Below are 22343 nucleotides of genomic sequence, written 5' to 3' on the forward strand. Positions count from 1 at the left end.
AAAACAATGAAAAAATGTGATAAAATACCTAAACAATTTGCTACAAAATTAGTTTGAGCCAAAGCCAGAAAGAGTGTCATACAGAAAGATTATTTCTTAGAAAGGTGAAAATGCTTTAAAATAGCCCTAGAATTTATTCAATTGAAAAGTGTCGAAGAAATCAAAAACTGTTTCAGCTTTACAATGACCGAAATACTAAAGATAGGCTTTTTAAGCTTCAAAGAAAGATTTACGCCTCTCCTTAGCCTAAAACAATGCTTGGATTGAAATGGGGATTCACTTGAAGCTCCCCAGAGATCTAGGTACTACTTGGAACAAAGATGTGTGATGTCACACACCAGGAGCTCAGAGGAATTCTTGCAAGAAACACAACTTACTGCCAAATTTGTGGCAACTGAATATTCCACTCTGCGATTATACACACATTTCACAAACGAACAACGGATAAAAATTCTTACGACCGGAGCATTTATAATTTTAACCCATGAGATAAAAGGCAGGTAAAACTCCATTTATTGAGATCGTGTCAAATAATTGACAGGCAGCCATTCAAAGTCCTTCCCAGTTTTCAAAACAATGTAAGCGATCAAAACATTGCTGAAAGCATAGCACGTTTAGTTGAAGTTATGTTTCTGTACAACATCAGTACAGTGAAGGGGGCAGATCCGATAAAAACCCTCCTGCTACCTACACAGTTTCCTTTTCATATCCCTTTCATGTTAAATTATCGATAATCATGCATTTTGATATTAACCTATACAAGATTAAGCAACTTTTGATTTCATGACAACAACATTCAATACGTAGAAATAGACATAATGTTCCTGTCAGAAAGAAAGTTATCCCACGCAATTTTCCATAAAAAGCCACTGGAGCGAATTTGTTATAATAATAGAGAAGTATGTTAATCCATTTGTGATTTGGCAACAAGTGTCTTTCTTAGCTAGCCACAGAGCGACTTTTCAAATGGCTTTGCTCAAGGGGACGACCTAGGGTTTTCTATGAAACGTGCGCGGCCAGAATAGAGTTTCACGTTCCCAAATTGCTTTTTTATGACAAAATATTAGACATTGCAGCCAAAGAAATTATTTCAATTTTTATATTTTTTATATTTATCTGTTTTAACACGTCAGCTTGTTTGCACAGTACAGTACGAATCAGTATTATCGAAGCGAAATTTACATTGGTGCAGAAGTAACGTTTGGCAAGGATTGGAGGAGGTGCAGCCTTAAAGGCTCTTGATCAACCGTCATACTTTGCGGTTGCTGGTGTTTTACACGAGATGAAATGGGCTGTATTTTGTATTTCGTGCAGTACGATGATAGGCCGGTTTTGAAAACAACTGTCGCAAAGCATGCTGGTTATGCAAGTACCTTAAACGTCCCCGAAGTGGAACTCTTTAGTGCTAAAACCGTTAACTTTTCACACTTCTCGACTTTTCACATCAAACACAGCCTAGTCACTAAAAATTTTCGACGAATTAACAAACTTTCAAAGAATCAATACAATTCGTTGCTATTTCTAGATGTCTTGGTATCCAAAAGTAACAGTGAGTTTTCCACTACTTTGTACCGCAAGTAAACCTTGACCGGACTTTACAGACTGATTTTCCCAGTCTGTCTCCTGTTAAACTGAAAATCAATCTTTTTAGTGTACTTAATTCCAGTGCCTTTCAAATTTGCTCTACATATGAAATATTTTCAGAAGGAACTTTTGCAAAATCAAAACAATCCTTAATGATAACTGCTTTCCTAAATCTTTGGTTGATAGTATGTTTAAGATATTTTATTAATAGGAAGATTAGGATCTTTCTTGAAAAACAATATAAACCTACTGAGACTTCTTCCAACAAAAACAGTCAACGAAAGCCTTTCCTGATCTTTCCTCCTTTTTAGGACATTATGACCTTCGCATTAAGAAAAACATTATTAAACAAATGAAACAATCCTATCCTGATTTTGAGTTAAGGTTTGTATTTACATCACCTAAACGTTTTTCAAATTTATTCGCCCTTAAGAACTCCCCAACTGTGCTTTAACGTTATTAACAAGTTACCGTGTAATGGCAACAGGGCCACTGACTATTGTAAAACACCCCGCAATCTTTTGATTCGCTGTAGAGAGCAATTTAGAATTGACGAACACGGGCAAAATGTCAAATCTCCTTGCCGTTCTTCCGCCATGAACATATTTTTAAAACGTAGCCACTCCCTTTGAAAACAGACAACTCTTTTGATTTGCCTATTTATGACAGCCTTCCCATACATAGGGATAAGCCTTCGCCTAATTCCCAACAGTCATCTATCCCATGACTCTCTTTCTATTCATTTCATTCATCTACTCTCCCTTCGTTCCTTCTTCTTTCACGTCCTGATTGCTTCTCCCGTGTTGATTATCTCTTTGTCGCCGTGTTGATTATCTACTTTGTCAAAAATTTCGTTTGGTTTTTATTCGTTGGCAGTAGTTTACTCTTGTCGACTGATGAAGGCAATCTTTCTATCAAAGTTTACGGCAAAGAAATCAAATTTCATAGCTATTTTGCTCCATCTGATCAACATGAGTTTGTTCAAAACCGTGAATATCGGAATTTTCTCTGACATTTAGGAAGTGAACGAACATCGAAATCATTTTTACTGACATTGCCCTGCATGCGTTACAGTATTCACGTTTTTCACAAATTGGCTCTGACATCGAATTGAAAAGGATATATTACAATATATTGTTTGTTGGCTGGAGCCAAACAGGATATATTACAATTGCTGTATAAATATATCCATTATTTCATTCATTAAAGGCACCAGGTCCCGATGTATTTCATTGGCCATGCAAATTTCCTATTGGTTGGACTACACAATACACCTATTGTTACAATACAATCAGGCCAATCCTCTATCATTAACGCGCTGCAAAGTCTATTTTCAATTCTAAACGATTGACTGTCAGTGACTTTACACAGACACAGATAAAAGTGGCACTCGACCACTCGGTTGACCAATCAAATTGCACACAGAGAAAAACACGTGAACAGTTTCCGCCTTTCTGCAAATCGGTCAAATCCTAGAGCAGCGCGCAGTGGTTTCACGTGAGCGGTTTTCAATACCTTTCTTGTGCAAGTTATTTTTGGATTCGCTGTACATATGCATGTCAAATGCCTTTAAGCAAATTCAAGACACAAATTTCATTAAGCGCAAAGTTTCCATAAAGTATTAACACAAGCCATAATATTAAGCTCTGATAAACTTACACTGGATCTTCGTTTTCCGGACCACAATATGCGTTCCAATCTGTAAAGATAGAAATGAGTGGCTCGGTTTGAAACCTCAAGATTAAGGCAATTATTGTAGAGAGAAAATCAAAATTGTCACGGAACATTAAGCATGTCTGCATGGAACGCTTCGTTGTTTTCAACAAAGGAAAGTCTACAGGAACAATTTTCCTTTCTGAGTTTTCATTGGCAGCTTTTTGGTTAGATGGAATGGGCAAAATAAAGGAACCATGACGGTCTATGATTGACGAAAGTATTCGTTCAAAGCTGACATATCAGTTTTTAAACATGAATGCTTGTCATGTCAAGAATTTTAAATTCAAAAACTTGCTCGTGTAGGTGACTTGGCAAATACATAAGACAAAATATACTCGTCTCTTGACTTCTGTTCTCTAGAAGTAGACATATTATGTTAACTGCCTTTCCAGCCCTCATGCTAATTTTTACATAGAAAGCAACATTGGCACTTGGGTCTGTGCCTTTAAGCTCTCCATCAAAGTCACCTGCAAATTCTTTGGCCTACCCGGGACGATTGCTTGCCTATCACCGCAACCGAAAAGTTTGCTTTCGATTTTTCCTTTGATTGAGATAAACAAATAGAGCTGTTGTTTGGACACAGGTAAGAAAACAAGATTTTTCTTGTCGGCGGAGTCTTTTGTCCTAACTAAGTTCAAGATTTTTTTAAAAAAGATGTAGCCAATCTATATGAGCAAGGACATTTGGCAAATCCATATTGCTGTTGTATATGCAGATTGGTTTTGGTGGACGTACTTGATGGGTGGAATACGGAGAGAAACAGAACGTATCTTGGCCCTGGAAAATATTGGAAGGTCTTTTTATCAATGAGAAAAGTGTTTTGGGATTGTTAATGACATGCAGCAGGAGCATTACTAACATCAAATCGATGTAGGGTAAGGAATCCACTCAAACGTGTGATAAGTCTTCGAATGTTTAAAGATTTTTTGAACCTTTTAAGATTAAACGGATTTTAAACTAAGATAGGTTTCCCACCAGGTTTTGGAGATTGACACAAAATTTTTCGTTATCTTTTGCAAGACATGCCTATATGAATTCTGTGTTTACTACAATTTCTTTTCAGTTCAGTGTTCAGAAGGACCAGTTGGTCTGATTTAGTACTTTAACTTCTCGGATATACGTACAATAATATAATAGAATAAATTGTCTCGTTGTTGACATGTAAACATTCTGAAAGTGTAGCATGCAGCTAATCAATGCACTCTAACTTTGAACCAAATATGCTAATAACGTGCAAAAATGCATAAGATGATGAAATACACACCAACAGCTTCCTCCGTATCGACATCCTCCTGCAAAGGCGAGACAAATTGCGTTAACAAAATAAGCAGGATCATAAAAACCACGCCAAAAGAGTCTTGGCGTTTGAATATCAAAATATTTGAGTTATCACTTCAAATAAAAAGATTTCAGTCACCCTCCTATAATTGCACAACTGGCACTTCTGAACAAACTTCACTTGAACTTTCAGTCTGATAAACTAAGAATTAGGGCTGCAACACTTAATCTATAATTCAATGATTGTTCAAATTCGACTTTTATCGTCAAACCTCTTTCATACGTCAAAGGATAGCCGAAATCTCTGTGTCAACCAATATTAAGGTTACAACCATCATTCAAGCTTCCCTGCAAACAGTCCTGGAACACTAACGTCAGGTTTTAAAAGCGAATTTAGCCACTCAGACCCCGTTTACACTGTCCCGTTCAAAATTGGAACCGTGACGGTACAAAATTCATTTGCTTTCATAGCAAGGTCGGAACTGTTTCAAATAGCATAGCAAAAGCGTTTTGGTTCAACATTGAAGAGTGCGACCCCGTTAACCATATCCCGTACAACTTTGGAACGATTTTGCTCTCCAATCTGGAACAGTTTGGACCCTGCTATGAAAGCGAGCAAATTTTGTACCGTCAGGGAACGGCGTTTCGTGACAGTTTTGTCACGGCTCAAAACTTGTGCGGGACAGTGTAAACGGGGTCTCACTCTCCTTCTTGGAACAATGTTGGTTAATCATGAAATGATGTAGGAGATAAGGTAAATTAGGAGATTGTATGATACTTGCCTTGGCTATCAAAATTGTTGGGGAGAGAAAGTTGCGAAAGTAGTAATATTTAGCACAATAGATACTAGCTCATTTTACCTCTCGATCCCAATCTCTTGTGTGCAACTTGTACATTTCAAAAACAGAGTTACTGAGCCTTTCTCCACTAGAGAGAAAGAAATCAATATGAATTTCTTAAAATTTCATTTATATTATTTTGAAAAACTTGGGAATTATAGAGTTTATATTTGGGAAACGGGCTACAAAAAAGGAGAACGAATTATTGACACACTCGAGACTCGGGTATTTCTTTGGGGAACTACTACCGGCTCCTCCGCTTACGATAGACCTGCATTAAGTCTAATTTATTGCAGTAGCTTGTTCTGGAGACGAATAAGAGAAAGTTTTGAAATGCTTGCAGCAACCCCCCGCCCTAAAGTAAAAGAGCACGCGTATGGAACGAAGATATATTACGTATGCTCTTCAACTCCAGGACGGAAGGATGCCTCGCACATTTTAAGGTTTTCGCTCGCTCGTCTCCCAAACAATTGCAGAAAACTTAGAAAGAAGATTCAAAACATTTGCTGCACCTCCCAAACAGGGTTGCCATTTGGCCGTCCAAAATTGATTTGGCCGAAGAGTAAAAGTTGACCGACTTTTGGCCGCATGTTGAAAGCCACAAAAATACAAAGAAAACGACAATTTTTAAACAGAAATATTCAACATTTTATTAAAACATTCTCAAAATTGCAAATAACGAAGCAAGAAACAAAGTAAAAGAAAGCAGAAAATTGAAATTGAAAGCAAGTTGGAGCTTTTGTAACAAACAAAGCCAATTTTGATTACACTATTACTCTAAAGACTTAGCCGAAATGTAGCTTTTTTGTACATTTTGTTTGGCTGGCCGAATTTGGCCGTCACGCGTAAAATATTTGGCCGCCAACCACTCCAAGCATCTGGCAACCCTGCTCCCAAACACAAAAAATTTGCTGCTTTCAAAACATATAATATTTGTAACTTGCTGGTCACGTCATAATCAGTGGTGTATATTGGAAATGGAGTCGAAATGTAAGTCAATCGGTTTTCAATGAAGAAATAGAGTGGGTTAACATTCTCGAACTCGGTTTTGGAAAGAACACCGACCACTTGAGTAAATTTACTACATTTCTGAAAAGATAAACTGATATTTTCCAACAGAAACTTCATCTGTATATAAGTGTAGGGAGGAACCTAAAAATTTAAGAAACTATAGGGATCTTTCTTTCTTTTTAAGGCCAATTTTAGGCCTAGAAATCACATGGTATTGAATTGATAATTAGTCATTACATCTGCATCTTAATACAAGTGAAATTTTTTTAATCATCTCTATATTCTTGACGAAATTTTTAAGTTTATGATTGAAGAAGAACTCTTAAAGGCTCTTGCGCAACCGGCATGCTTTGCGACTGTATTTCAAAAGACCGACCTGATATCGTTCTGCATGAAAATACAAAACACAATCAGGACAACTGCCGGTAAACATGCCGGTAGCGCAAGGGCCTTTAAGAGGGTTTTATGAAGTGAACCGCAGACTGACTTACTTCTCGAGGTGGGACAACCAGGCCTTGTTCTTTGATGGGTGGTTGAAACTGTCAAATAACACATCAACCTCGGGCAAGCTTCGGTCCTTATTGTGGGCATCCAGAGTGGGTCCAATGTGCTGTTCATAGTATGCAAACAAAATGACAATCAAAAATATGAAAATCTAAGATTATACTGCAATCCAATGTTTGATTCAAGTTTACCAAATTGATCAGAACCCTCAACACTAACATTAAGATATCCGGTTTCAGCCCAAATTTAACTTGGCGGCTTAAGAGAGGAGTGGGAGGAGGGGGGGGGGGGGGTTGTGCATTTCTAGTTTGGAAGATAAATTGCCTTTGTCTCTTATTGATAGAGAACACAGTCTGACTGCTTTAACAACATTTGTTTGTCTTCTCCAGTGACCGAGAGCGTAAAATATCACATCAGAAAGTTTTTAAGACAATTTTTTCATCAATTTTTTCAATAAGGAACAGCAATTAAGTTTTCTTTTATTGATTTCACCTATACAGCAAGGTCAAAATATAGGATTCTCCTAGCAGAAATTTCGTAAGAAATTTTTTAAAATATTAAAATTTAAAAAAGGGAAAACGAAAATTTATGATTTTTTAGATGTCACAAGGTCTTTTTCTGAGCCACTGGATCTTTAAGACATGATCAAGTACTTCCGTACCTGTAAAATATCCAAAAGAAGGTGAACCATCGGTTCTGTTGGATTTTCTTTCAAAGTATTTATCATCTGGAACACGGCTCCCTTCAATGGAATATTCAAAGAACCAGCCACCTAGGAAAATAAATACAAGAGGGATAAGTATAATTATGTTATTTAAAGAAGTTCATGTCTATAGAACCCACAAAGATGACCAATACAACAACGATGATCATTTAGGGTGGATATGATGTTGATGATGATAGATTGATTAGAGTAAATGATGATAGATGCTGATTGACAATGATGCTGATTGACGATGATGCTGATTGACAACGATGCTAATTGACAATGATGCTGATTGACGATGATGCTGATTGACAATGATGCTGATTGACAATGATGCTGATTGACGATGATGCTGATTGACGATGATGCTGATTGACGATGATGCTGATTGACGATGATGCTGATTGACAATGATGCTGATTGACGATGATGCTGATTGACGATGATGCTGATTGACAACGATGCTGATTGACAATGATGCTGATTGACGATGCTGATTGACAATGATGCTGATTGACGATGATGCTGATTGACAACGATGCTGATTGACAATGATGCTGATTGACAATGATGCTGATTGACGATGATGCTGATTGACGATGATGCTGATTGACGATGATGCTGATTGACAATGATGCTGATTGACAATGATGCTGATTGACAATGATGCTGATTGACAACGATGCTGATTGACGATGATGCTGATTGACAATGATGCTGATTGACAATGATGCTGATTGACAATGATACTGATTGACAACGATGCTGATTGACAACGATGCTGATTGACAACGATGCTGAATGACAACGATGCTGATTGACAATGATGCTGAATGACAATGATGCTGATTGACAATGATGCTGATTGACAATGATGCTGATTGACAATGATGCTGATTGAAAATTATGCTGATTGACAATGATGCTGATTGACAATGATGCTGATTGACAATGATGCTGATTGACAATGATGCTGATTGACAATGATGCTGATTGACGATGATGCTGATTGACAATGATGCTGATTGACGATGATGCTGATTGACAATGATGCTGATTGACAATGATGCTGATTGACAACAATGCTGATTGACAATGACGCTGATTGACAATGATGCTGATTGACGAAGATGCTGATTGACAACGATGCTGATTGACAACGATGCTGATTGACAACGATGCTGAATGACAACGATGCTGATTGACAATGATGCTGAATGACAATGATGCTGATTGACAATGATGCTGATTGACAATGATGCTGATTGACAATGATGCTGATTGAAAATTATGCTGATTGACAATGATGCTGATTGACAATGATGCTGATTGACAATGATGCTGATTGACAATGATGCTGATTGACAATGATGCTGATTGACGATGATGCTGATTGACAATGATGCTGATTGACGATGATGCTGATTGACAATGATGCTGATTGACAATGATGCTGATTGACAACAATGCTGATTGACAATGACGCTGATTGACAATGATGCTGATTGACGAAGATGCTGATTGACAACGATGCTGATTGACAACGATGCTGATTGAAAATTATGCTGATTGACAATGATGCTGATTGACAATGGTGCTGATTGACAATGATGCTGATTGACAACGATGCTGATTGACAACGATGCTGATTGAAAATTATGCTGATTGACAACGATGCTGATTGACAATGATGCTGATTGACAACGATGATGATTGACAACGATGCTGATTGACAATGATGCTGATTGACAACGATGCTGATTGACAACGATGCTGATTGACAACGATGCCGATTGACAATGATGCTGATTGACGATGATGCTGATTGACAATGATGCTGATTGACAATGATGCTGATTGACGATGATGCTGATTGACAATGATGCTGATTGACAACAATGCTGATTGACAATGACGCTGATTGACAATGATGCTGATTGACAAAGATGCTGATTGACAACGATGCTGATTGAAAACGATGCTGATTGACAACGATGCTGATTGAAAATTATGCTGATTGACAATGATGCTGATTGACAATGGTGCTGATTGACAATGATGCTGATTGACAACGATGCTGATTGACAACGATGCTGATTGACAATGATGCTGATTGACAATGATGCTGATTGACAATGATGCTGATTGACAATGATGCTGATTGACGATGATGCTGATTGACAATGATGCTGATTGACAATGATGCTGATTGACAACGATGCTGATTGACAACGATGCTGAATGACAACGATGCTGATTGACAATGATGCTGATTGACAATGATGCTGATTGACAACGATGCTGATTGACAATGATGCTGATTGACAATGATGCTGATTGACAACGATGCTGATTGACAACGATGCTGATTGACAATGATGCTGATTGACAATGATGCTGATTGACAACGATGCTGATTGACAACGATGCTGATTGACAATGGTGCTGAATGACAATGATGCTGATTGACAACGATGCTGATTGACAATGATGCTGAATGACAATGATGCTGATTGACAACGATGCTGATTGACAATGATGCTGATTGACAATGATGCTGATTGACAATGATGCTGATTGACAAAGATGCTGATTGACAACGATGCTGATTGACAACGATGTTGATTGACAACGATGCTGATTGACAATGATGCTGATTGACAATGATGCTGATTGACAATGATGCTGATTGACAACGATGATGATTGACAACGATGCTGATTGACAATGATGCTGATTGACAACGATGCTGATTGACAACGATGCTGATTGACAACGATGCTGAATGACAACGATGCTGATTGACAATGATGCTGATTGACAACGATGCTGATTGAAAATTATGCTGATTGACAATGATGCTGATTGACAATGATGCTGATTGACAATGATGCTGATTGACAATGATGCTGATTGACAACGATGCTGATTGACAATGATGCTGATTGACAACGAAGCTGATTGACAACGAAGCTGATTGACAATGATGCTGATTGACAACGATGCTGATTGACAATGATGCTGATTGACAATGATGCTGATTGACAATGATGCTGATTGACAATGACGCTGATTGACAACGATGCTGATTGACAATGACGCTGATTGACAACGATGCTGATTGAAAATTATGCTGATTGACAACAATGCTGATTGACAATGATGCTGATTGACAACGAAGCTGATTGACAATGATGCTGATTGACAATGATGCTGATTGGCAATGAGGCTGATTGACAATGACGCTGATTGACAATGATGCTGATTGACAATGATGCTGATTGACAACGATGCTGATTGACAACGATGCTGAATGACAACGATGCTGATTGACAATGATGCTGATTGACAATGATGCTGATTGACAACGATGCTGATTGACAATGATGCTGATTGACAATGATGCTGATTGACAACGATGCTGATTGACAACGATGCTGATTGACAATGATGCTGATTGACAATGATGCTGATTGACAACGATGCTGATTGACAACGATGCTGATTGACAATGGTGCTGAATGACAATGATGCTGATTGACAACGATGCTGATTGACAATGATGCTGAATGACAATGATGCTGATTGACAACGATGCTGATTGACAATGATGCTGATTGACAATGATGCTGATTGACAATGATGCTGATTGACAAAGATGCTGATTGACAACGATGCTGATTGACAACGATGTTGATTGACAACGATGCTGATTGACAATGATGCTGATTGACAATGATGCTGATTGACAATGATGCTGATTGACAACGATGATGATTGACAACGATGCTGATTGACAACGATGCTGATTGACAATGATGCTGATTGACAATGATGCTGATTGACAATGATGCTGATTGACAACGATGCTGATTGAAAATTATGCTGATTGACAATGATGCTGATTGACAATGATGCTGAATGACAATGATGCTGATTGACAATGATGCTGATTGACAACGATGCTGATTGACAATGATGCTGATTGACAATGATGCTGATTGACAACGAAGCTGATTGACAAGGACGCTGATTGACAACGATGCTGATTGACAATGACGCTGATTGACAACGATGCTGATTGACAATGATGCTGATTGACAATGCTGTTGATTGACAATGATGCTGATTGACAATGATGCTGATTGACTATGATGCTGATTGACAATTATGCTGATTGACAATTATGCTGATTGACAATGATGCTGATTGACAACAATGCTGATTGACAATGATGCTGATTGACAACAAAGCTGATTGACAATGATGCTGATTGACAATGATGCTGATTGACAATGATGCTGATTGACAACGAAGCTGATTGACAATGACGCTGATTGACAACGATGCTGATTGACAATGACGCTGATTGACAACGATGCTGACTTGACAATGATGCTGATTGACAACAATGCTGATTGACAATGATGCTGATTGACAACGAAGCTGATTGACAATGATGCTGATTGACAATGATGCTGATTGGCAATGATGCTGATTGACAATGACGCTGATTGACAATGACGCTGATTGACAATAATGCTGATTGACAATGATGCTGATTGACAATGATGCTGATTGACAATGATGCTGATTGACAACGATGCTGATTGACAATGATGCTGATTGACAACGATGCTGATTGACAATGATGCTGATTGACAATGATGCTGATTGACAACGATGCTGATTGACAATGATGCTGATTGACAACGAAGCTGATTGACAACGAAGCTGATTGACAATGATGCTGATTGACAACGATGCTGATTGACAATGATGCTGATTGACAATGATGCTGATTGACAATGATGCTGATTGACAATGACGCTGATTGACAACGATGCTGATTGACAATGACGCTGATTGACAACGATGCTGATTGAAAATTATGCTGATTGACAACAATGCTGATTGACAATGATGCTGATTGACAACGAAGCTGATTGACAATGATGCTGATTGACAATGATGCTGATTGGCAATGAGGCTGATTGACAATGACGCTGATTGACAATGACGCTGATTGACAATAATGCTGATTGACAATGATGCTGATTGACAATGATGCTGATTGACAATGATGCTGATTGACAACGATGCTGATTGACAATGATGCTGATTGACAACGATGCTGATTGACAATGATGCTGATTGACAATGATGCTGATTGACAACGATGCTGAATGACAACGATGCTGATTGACAATGATGCTGATTGACAATGATGCTGATTGACAACGATGCTGATTGACAACGATGCTGATTGACAATGATGCTGATTGACAATGATGCTGATTGACAATGATGCTGATTGACAATGACGCTGATTGACAACGATGCTGATTGACAACGATGCTGATTGACAATGATGCTGATTGACAACGATGCTGATTGACAACGATGCTGATTGACAATGGTGCTGAATGACAATGATGCTGATTGACAACGATGCTGATTGACAATGATGCTGAATGACAATGATGCTGATTGACAACGATGCTGATTGACAATGATGCTGATTGACAATGATGCTGATTGACAAAGATGCTGATTGACAACGATGCTGATTGACAACGATGTTTATTGACAACGATGCTGATTGACAATGATGCTGATTGACAATGATGCTGATTGACAATGATGCTGATTGACAATAATGCCGATTGACTTTGATGCTGATTGACAATTATGCTGATTGACAATTATGCTGATTGACAATGATGCTGATTGACAACAATGCTGATTGACAATGATGCTGATTGACAACAAAGCTGATTGACAATGATGCTGATTGACAATGATGCTGATTGACAATGATGCTGATTGACAACGAAGCTGATTGACAATGACGCTGATTGACAATGACGCTGATTGACAACGATGCTGATTGACAATGACGCTGATTGACAACGATGCTGATTGACAATGATGCTGATTGGCAATGATGCTGATTGACAATGACGCTGATTGACAATGACGCTGATTGACAATGATGCTGATTGACAATGATGCTGATTGACAATGATGCTGATTGACAACGATGCTGATTGACAATGATGCTGATTGACAACGATGCTGATTGACAATGATGCTGATTGACAATGATGCTGATTGACAATGATGCTGATTGACAATGATGCTGATTGACAACGATGCTGATTGACAACGATGCTGATTGACAACGATGCTGAATGACAACGATGCTGATTGACAATGATGCTGATTGACAATGATGCTGATTGACAACGATGCTGATTGACAATGGTGCTGAATGACAATGATGCTGATTGACAATGATGCTGATTGACAACGATGCTGATTGAAAATGATGCTGATTGACAATGATGCTGATTGACAACGATGCTGATTGACAACGATGCTGATTGACAATGGTGCTGAATGACAATGATGTTGATTGACAACGATGCTGATTGACAATGATGCTGAATGACAATGATGCTGATTGACAATGATGCTGATTGACAACGATGCTGATTGACAATGATGCTGATTGACAATGATGCTGATTGACAATGATGCTGATTGACAATGATGCTGATTGACAACGATGCTGATTGAAAATTATGCTGATTGACAATGATGCTGATTGACAATGATGCTGAATGACAATGATGCTGATTGACAATGATGCTGATTGACAACGATGCTGATTGACAATGATGCTGATTGACAATGATGCTGATTGACAACGAAGCTGATTGACAATGACGCTGATTGACAACGATGCTGATTGACAATGACGCTGATTGACAACGATGCTGATTGACAATGATGCTGATTGACAATGATGTTGATTGACAATGATGCTGATTGACAATGATGCTGATTGACTATGATGCTGATTGACAATTATGCTGATTGACAATTATGCTGATTGACAATGATGCTGATTGACAATGATGCTGATTGACAACGATGCTGATTGACAACGATGCTGAATGACAACGATGCTGATTGACAATGATGCTGATTGACAATGATGCTGATTGACAACGATGCTGATTGACAATGATGCTGATTGACAATGATGCTGATTGACAACGATGCTGATTGACAACGATGCTGATTGACAATGATGCTGATTGACAATGATGCTGATTGACAACGATGCTGATTGACAACGATGCTGATTGACAATGGTGCTGAATGACAATGATGCTGATTGACAACGATGCTGATTGACAATGATGCTGAATGACAATGATGCTGATTGACAACGATGCTGATTGACAATGATGCTGATTGACAATGATGCTGATTGACAATGATGCTGATTGACAAAGATGCTGATTGACAACGATGCTGATTGACAACGATGTTGATTGACAACGATGCTGATTGACAATGATGCTGATTGACAATGATGCTGATTGACAATGATGCTGATTGACAACGATGATGATTGACAACGATGCTGATTGACAATGATGCTGATTGACAACGATGCTGATTGACAACGATGCTGATTGACAACGATGCTGATTGACAATGATGCTGATTGACAAAGATGCTGATTGACAACGATGCTGATTGACAACGATGTTGATTGACAACGATGCTGATTGACAATGATGCTGATTGACAATGATGCTGATTGACAATGATGCTGATTGACAACGATGATGATTGACAACGATGCTGATTGACAATGATGCTGATTGACAACGATGCTGATTGACAACGATGCTGATTGACAACGATGCTGAATGACAACGATGCTGATTGACAATGATGCTGATTGACAATGATGCTGATTGACAACGATGCTGATTGACAATGGTGCTGAATGACAATGATGCTGATTGACAATGATGCTGATTGACAACGATGCTGATTGAAAATGATGCTGATTGACAATGATGCTGATTGACAACGATGCTGATTGACAACGATGCTGATTGACAATGGTGCTGAATGACAATGATGTTGATTGACAACGATGCTGATTGACAATGATGCTGAATGACAATGATGCTGATTGACAATGATGCTGATTGACAACGATGCTGATTGACAATGATGCTGATTGACAATGATGCTGATTGACAATGATGCTGATTGACAATGATGCTGATTGACAACGATGCTGATTGAAAATTATGCTGATTGACAATGATGCTGATTGACAATGATGCTGAATGACAATGATGCTGATTGACAATGATGCTGATTGACAACGATGCTGATTGACAATGATGCTGATTGACAATGATGCTGATTGACAACGAAGCTGATTGACAATGACGCTGATTGACAACGATGCTGATTGACAATGACGCTGATTGACAACGATGCTGATTGACAATGATGCTGATTGACAATGATGTTGATTGACAATGATGCTGATTGACAATGATGCTGATTGACTATGATGCTGATTGACAATTATGCTGATTGACAATTATGCTGATTGACAATGATGCTGATTGACAACAATGCTGATTGACAATGATGCTGATTGACAACAAAGCTGATTGACAATGATGCTGATTGACAATGATGCTGATTGACAATGATGCTGATTGACAACGAAGCTGATTGACAATGACGCTGATTGACAACGATGCTGATTGACAATGACGCTGATTGACAACGATGCTGATTGACAATGATGCTGATTGACAACAATGCTGATTGACAATGATGCTGATTGACAACGAAGCTGATTGACAATGATGCTGATTGACAATGATGCTGATTGGCAATGATGCTGATTGACAATGACGCTGATTGACAATGACGCTGATTGACAATAATGCTGATTGACAATGATGCTGATTGACAATGATGCTGATTGACAATGATGCTGATTGACAACGATGCTGATTGACAATGATGCTGATTGACAACGATGCTGATTGACAATGATGCTGATTGACAATGATGCTGATTGACAACGATGCTGATTGACAATGATGCTGATTGACAACGAAGCTGATTGACAACGAAGCTGATTGACAATGATGCTGATTGACAACGATGCTGATTGACAATGATGCTGATTGACAATGATGCTGATTGACAATGATGCTGATTGACAATGACGCTGATTGACAACGATGCTGATTGACAATGACGCTGATTGACAACGATGCTAATTGAAAATTATGCTGATTGACAACAATGCTGATTGACAATGATGCTGATTGACAACGAAGCTGATTGACAATGATGCTGATTGACAATGATGCTGATTGGCAATGAGGCTGATTGACAATGACGCTGATTGACAATGACGCTGATTGACAATAATGCTGATTGACAATGATGCTGATTGACAATGATGCTGATTGACAATGATGCTGATTGACAACGATGCTGATTGACAATGATGCTGATTGACAACGATGCTGATTGACAATGATGCTGATTGACAATGATGCTGATTGACAACGATGCTGATTGACAATGATGCTGATTGACAACGAAGCTGATTGACAACGAAGCTGATTGACAATGATGCTGATTGACAACGATGCTGATTGACAATGATGCTGATTGACAATGATGCTGATTGACAATGATGCTGATTGACAATGACGCTGATTGACAACGATGCTGATTGACAACGATGCTGATTGACAATGATGCTGATTGACAATGATGCTGATTGACAACGATGCTGATTGACAACGATGCTGATTGACAATGGTGCTGAATGACAATGATGCTGATTGACAACGATGCTGATTGACAATGATGCTGAATGACAATGATGCTGATTGACAACGATGCTGATTGACAATGATGCTGATTGACAATGATGCTGATTGACAAAGATGCTGATTGACAACGATGCTGATTGACAACGATGTTTATTGACAACGATGCTGATTGACAATGATGCTGATTGACAATGATGCTGATTGACAATGATGCTGATTGACAATGATGCTGATTGACGATGATGCTGATTGACAATGATGCTGATTGACAATGATGCTGATTGACAACGATGCTGATTGACAACGATGCTGAATGACAACGATGCTGATTGACAATGATGCTGATTGACAATGATGCTGATTGACAACGATGCTGATTGACAATGATGCTGATTGACAATGATGCTGATTGACAACAATGCTGATTGACAACGATGCTGATTGACAATGATGCTGATTGACAATGATGCTGATTGACAACGATGCTGATTGACAACGATGCTGATTGACAATGGTGCTGAATGACAATGATGCTGATTGACAACGATGCTGATTGACAATGATGCTGAATGACAATGATGCTGATTGACAACGATGCTGATTGACAATGATGCTGATTGACAATGATGCTGATTGACAATGATGCTGATTGACAAAGATGCTGATTGACAACGATGCTGATTGACAACGATGTTGATTGACAACGATGCTGATTGACAATGATGCTGATTGACAATGATGCTGATTGACAATGATGCTGATTGACAACGATGATGATTGACAACGATGCTGATTGACAATGATGCTGATTGACAACGATGCTGATTGACAACGATGCTGATTGACAACGATGCTGAATGACAACGATGCTGATTGACAATGATGCTGATTGACAATGATGCTGATTGACAACGATGCTGATTGACAATGGTGCTGAATGACAATGATGCTGATTGACAATGATGCTGATTGACAACGATGCTGATTGAAAATGATGCTGATTGACAATGATGCTGATTGACAACGATGCTGATTGACAACGATGCTGATTGACAATGGTGCTGAATGACAATGATGTTGATTGACAACGATGCTGATTGACAATGATGCTGAATGACAATGATGCTGATTGACAATGATGCTGATTGACAACGATGCTGATTGACAATGATGCTGATTGACAATGATGCTGATTGACAATGATGCTGATTGACAACGATGCTGATTGACAATGATGCTGATTGACAATGATGCTGATTGACAATGATGCTGATTGACAACGATGCTGATTGAAAATTATGCTGATTGACAATGATGCTGATTGACAATGATGCTGAATGACAATGATGCTGATTGACAATGATGCTGATTGACAACGATGCTGATTGAAAATTATGCTGATTGACAACAATGCTGATTGACAATGATGCTGATTGACAACGAAGCTGATTGACAATGATGCTGATTGACAATGATGCTGATTGGCAATGAGGCTGATTGACAATGACGCTGATTGACAATGACGCTGATTGACAATAATGCTGATTGACAATGATGCTGATTGACAATGATGCTGATTGACAATGATGCTGATTGACAACGATGCTGATTGACAATGATGCTGATTGACAACGATGCTGATTGACAATGATGCTGATTGACAATGATGCTGATTGACAACGATGCTGAATGACAACGATGCTGATTGACAATGATGCTGATTGACAATGATGCTGATTGACAACGATGCTGATTGACAACGATGCTGATTGACAATGATGCTGATTGACAATGATGCTGATTGACAATGATGCTGATTGACAATGACGCTGATTGACAACGATGCTGATTGACAACGATGCTGATTGACAATGATGCTGATTGACAATGATGCTGATTGACAACGATGCTGATTGACAACGATGCTGATTGACAATGGTGCTGAATGACAATGATGCTGATTGACAACGATGCTGATTGACAATGATGCTGAATGACAATGATGCTGATTGACAACGATGCTGATTGACAATGATGCTGATTGACAATGATGCTGATTGACAAAGATGCTGATTGACAACGATGCTGATTGACAACGATGTTTATTGACAACGATGCTGATTGACAATGATGCTGATTGACAATGATGCTGATTGACAACGAAGCTGATTGACAACGAAGCTGATTGACAATGATGCTGATTGACAACGATGCTGATTGACAATGATGCTGATTGACAATGATGCTGATTGACAATGATGCTGATTGACAATGACGCTGATTGACAACGATGCTGATTGACAACGATGCTGATTGACAATGATGCTGATTGACAATGATGCTGATTGACAACGATGCTGATTGACAACGATGCTGATTGACAATGGTGCTGAATGACAATGATGCTGATTGACAACGATGCTGATTGACAATGATGCTGAATGACAATGATGCTGATTGACAACGATGCTGATTGACAATGATGCTGATTGACAATGATGCTGATTGAGAATGATGCTGATTGACAAAGATGCTGATTGACAACGATGCTGATTGACAATGATGTTGATTGACAACGATGCTGATTGACAATGATGCTGATTGACAATGATGCTGATTGACAATGATGCTGATTGACAACGATGATGATTGACAACGATGCTGATTGACAATGATGCTGATTGACAACGATGCTGATTGACAACAATGCTGATTGACAACGATGCTGAATGACAACGATGCTGATTGACAATGATGCTGATTGACAATGATGCTGATTGACAACGATGCTGATTGACAATGGTGCTGAATGACAATGATGCTGATTGACAATGATGCTGATTGACAACGATGCTGATTGAAAATGATGCTGATTGACAATGATGCTGATTGACAACGATGCTGATTGACAACGATGCTGATTGACAATGGTGCTGAATGACAATGATGTTGATTGACAACGATGCTGATTGACAATGATGCTCAATGACAATGATGCTGATTGACAATGATGCTGATTGACAACGATGCTGATTGACAATGATGCTGATTGACAATGATGCTGATTGACAATGATGCTGATTGACAACGATGCTGATTGACAATGATGCTGATTGACAATGATGCTGATTGACAATGATGCTGATTGACAACGATGCTGATTGAAAATTATGCTGATTGACAATGATGCTGATTGACAATGATGCTGAATGACAATGATGCTGATTGACAATGATGCTGATTGACAACGATGCTGATTGACAATGATGCTGATTGACAATGATGCTGATTGACAACGAAGCTGATTGACAACGAAGCTGATTGACAATGATGCTGATTGACAACGATGCTGATTGACAATGATGCTGATTGACAATGATGCTGATTGACAATGATGCTGATTGACAATGACGCTGATTGACAACGATGCTGATTGACAACGATGCTGATTGACAATGATGCTGATTGACAATGATGCTGATTGACAACGATGCTGATTGACAACGATGCTGATTGACAATGGTGCTGAATGACAATGATGCTGATTGACAACGATGCTGATTGACAATGATGCTGAATGACAATGATGCTGATTGACAACGATGCTGATTGACAATGATGCTTATTGACAATGATGCTGATTGACAAAGATGCTGATTGACAACGATGCTGATTGACAACGATGTTGATTGACAACGATGCTGATTGACAATGATGCTGATTGACAATGATGCCGATTGACTATGATGCTGATTGACAATTATGCTGATTGACAATTATGCTGATTGACAATGATGCTGATTGACAACAATGCTGATTGACAATGATGCTGATTGACAACAAAGCTGATTGACAATTATGCTGATTGACAATGATGCTGATTGACAACGAAGCTGATTGACAATGACGCTGATTGACAACGATGCTGATTGACAATGACGCTGATTGACAACGATGCTGATTGACAATGATGCTGATTGACAATGATGTTGATTGACAATGATGCTGATTGACAATGATGCTGATTGACTATGATGCTGATTGACAATTATTCTGATTGAAAATTATGCTGATTGACAATGATGCTGATTGACAATGATGTTGATTGACAACGAAGCTGATTGACAATGATGCTGATTGACAATGATGCTGATTGGCAATGATGCTGATTGACAATGACGCTGATTGACAATGACGCTGATTGACAATAATGCTGATTGACAATGATGCTGATTGACAATGATTCTGATTGACAATGATGCTGATTGACAACGATGCTGATTGACAATGATGCTGATTGACAACGATGCTGATTGACAATGATGCTGATTGACAATGATGCTGATTGACAACGATGCTGATTGACAATGATGCTGATTGACAACGAAGCTGATTGACAACGAAGCTGATTGACAATGATGCTGATTGACAACGATGCTGATTGACAATGATGCTGATTGACAACAATGCTGATTGACAATGATGCTGATTGACAACAAAGCTGATTGACAATGATGCTGATTGACAATGATGCTGATTGACAATGATGCTGAATGACAATGATGCTGATTGACAACGATGCTGATTGACAATGATGCTGAATGACAATGATGCTGATTGACAACGATGCTGATTGACAATGATGCTGATTGACAATGATGCTGATTGAGAATGATGCTGATTGACAAAGATGCTGATTGACAACGATGCTGATTGACAATGATGTTGATTGACAACGATGCTGATTGACAATGATGCTGATTGACAATGATGCTGATTGACAATGATGCTGATTGACAACGATGATGATTGACAACGATGCTGATTGACAATGATGCTGATTGACAACGATGCTGATTGACAACAATGCTGATTGACAACGATGCTGAATGACAACGATGCTGATTGACAATGATGCTGATTGACAATGATGCTGATTGACAACGATGCTGATTGACAATGGTGCTGAATGACAATGATGCTGATTGACAATGATGCTGATTGACAACGATGCTG

The 22343-nt window shown here is 38.7% G+C and overlaps 1 protein-coding gene across 1 annotated transcript in view; it reads right to left on the minus strand.

Annotated features, from left to right (window-relative positions):
* LOC135694373 (uncharacterized) overlaps window positions 1–22343 on the minus strand; it is a 45984-nt gene that overhangs the window by 203 nt on the left and 23438 nt on the right. The window contains exons 14-18 of the mRNA XM_065213077.2: window positions 7594–7704; window positions 6920–7038; window positions 5439–5505; window positions 4565–4592; window positions 3244–3283 (exon numbers count right to left, since the gene is read on the minus strand). Coding sequence (XP_065069149.2) covers window positions 3244–3283; window positions 4565–4592; window positions 5439–5505; window positions 6920–7038; window positions 7594–7704 — 365 coding nt within the window. The remainder of the gene's footprint in view (window positions 1–3243; window positions 3284–4564; window positions 4593–5438; window positions 5506–6919; window positions 7039–7593; window positions 7705–22343) is intronic.

This window comes from Rhopilema esculentum, chromosome 8 (assembly GCF_057945365.1).
Source record: "Rhopilema esculentum isolate cy_ngs chromosome 8, ASM5794536v1, whole genome shotgun sequence".
Classification (NCBI taxonomy): domain Eukaryota; kingdom Metazoa; phylum Cnidaria; class Scyphozoa; order Rhizostomeae; family Rhizostomatidae; genus Rhopilema; species Rhopilema esculentum.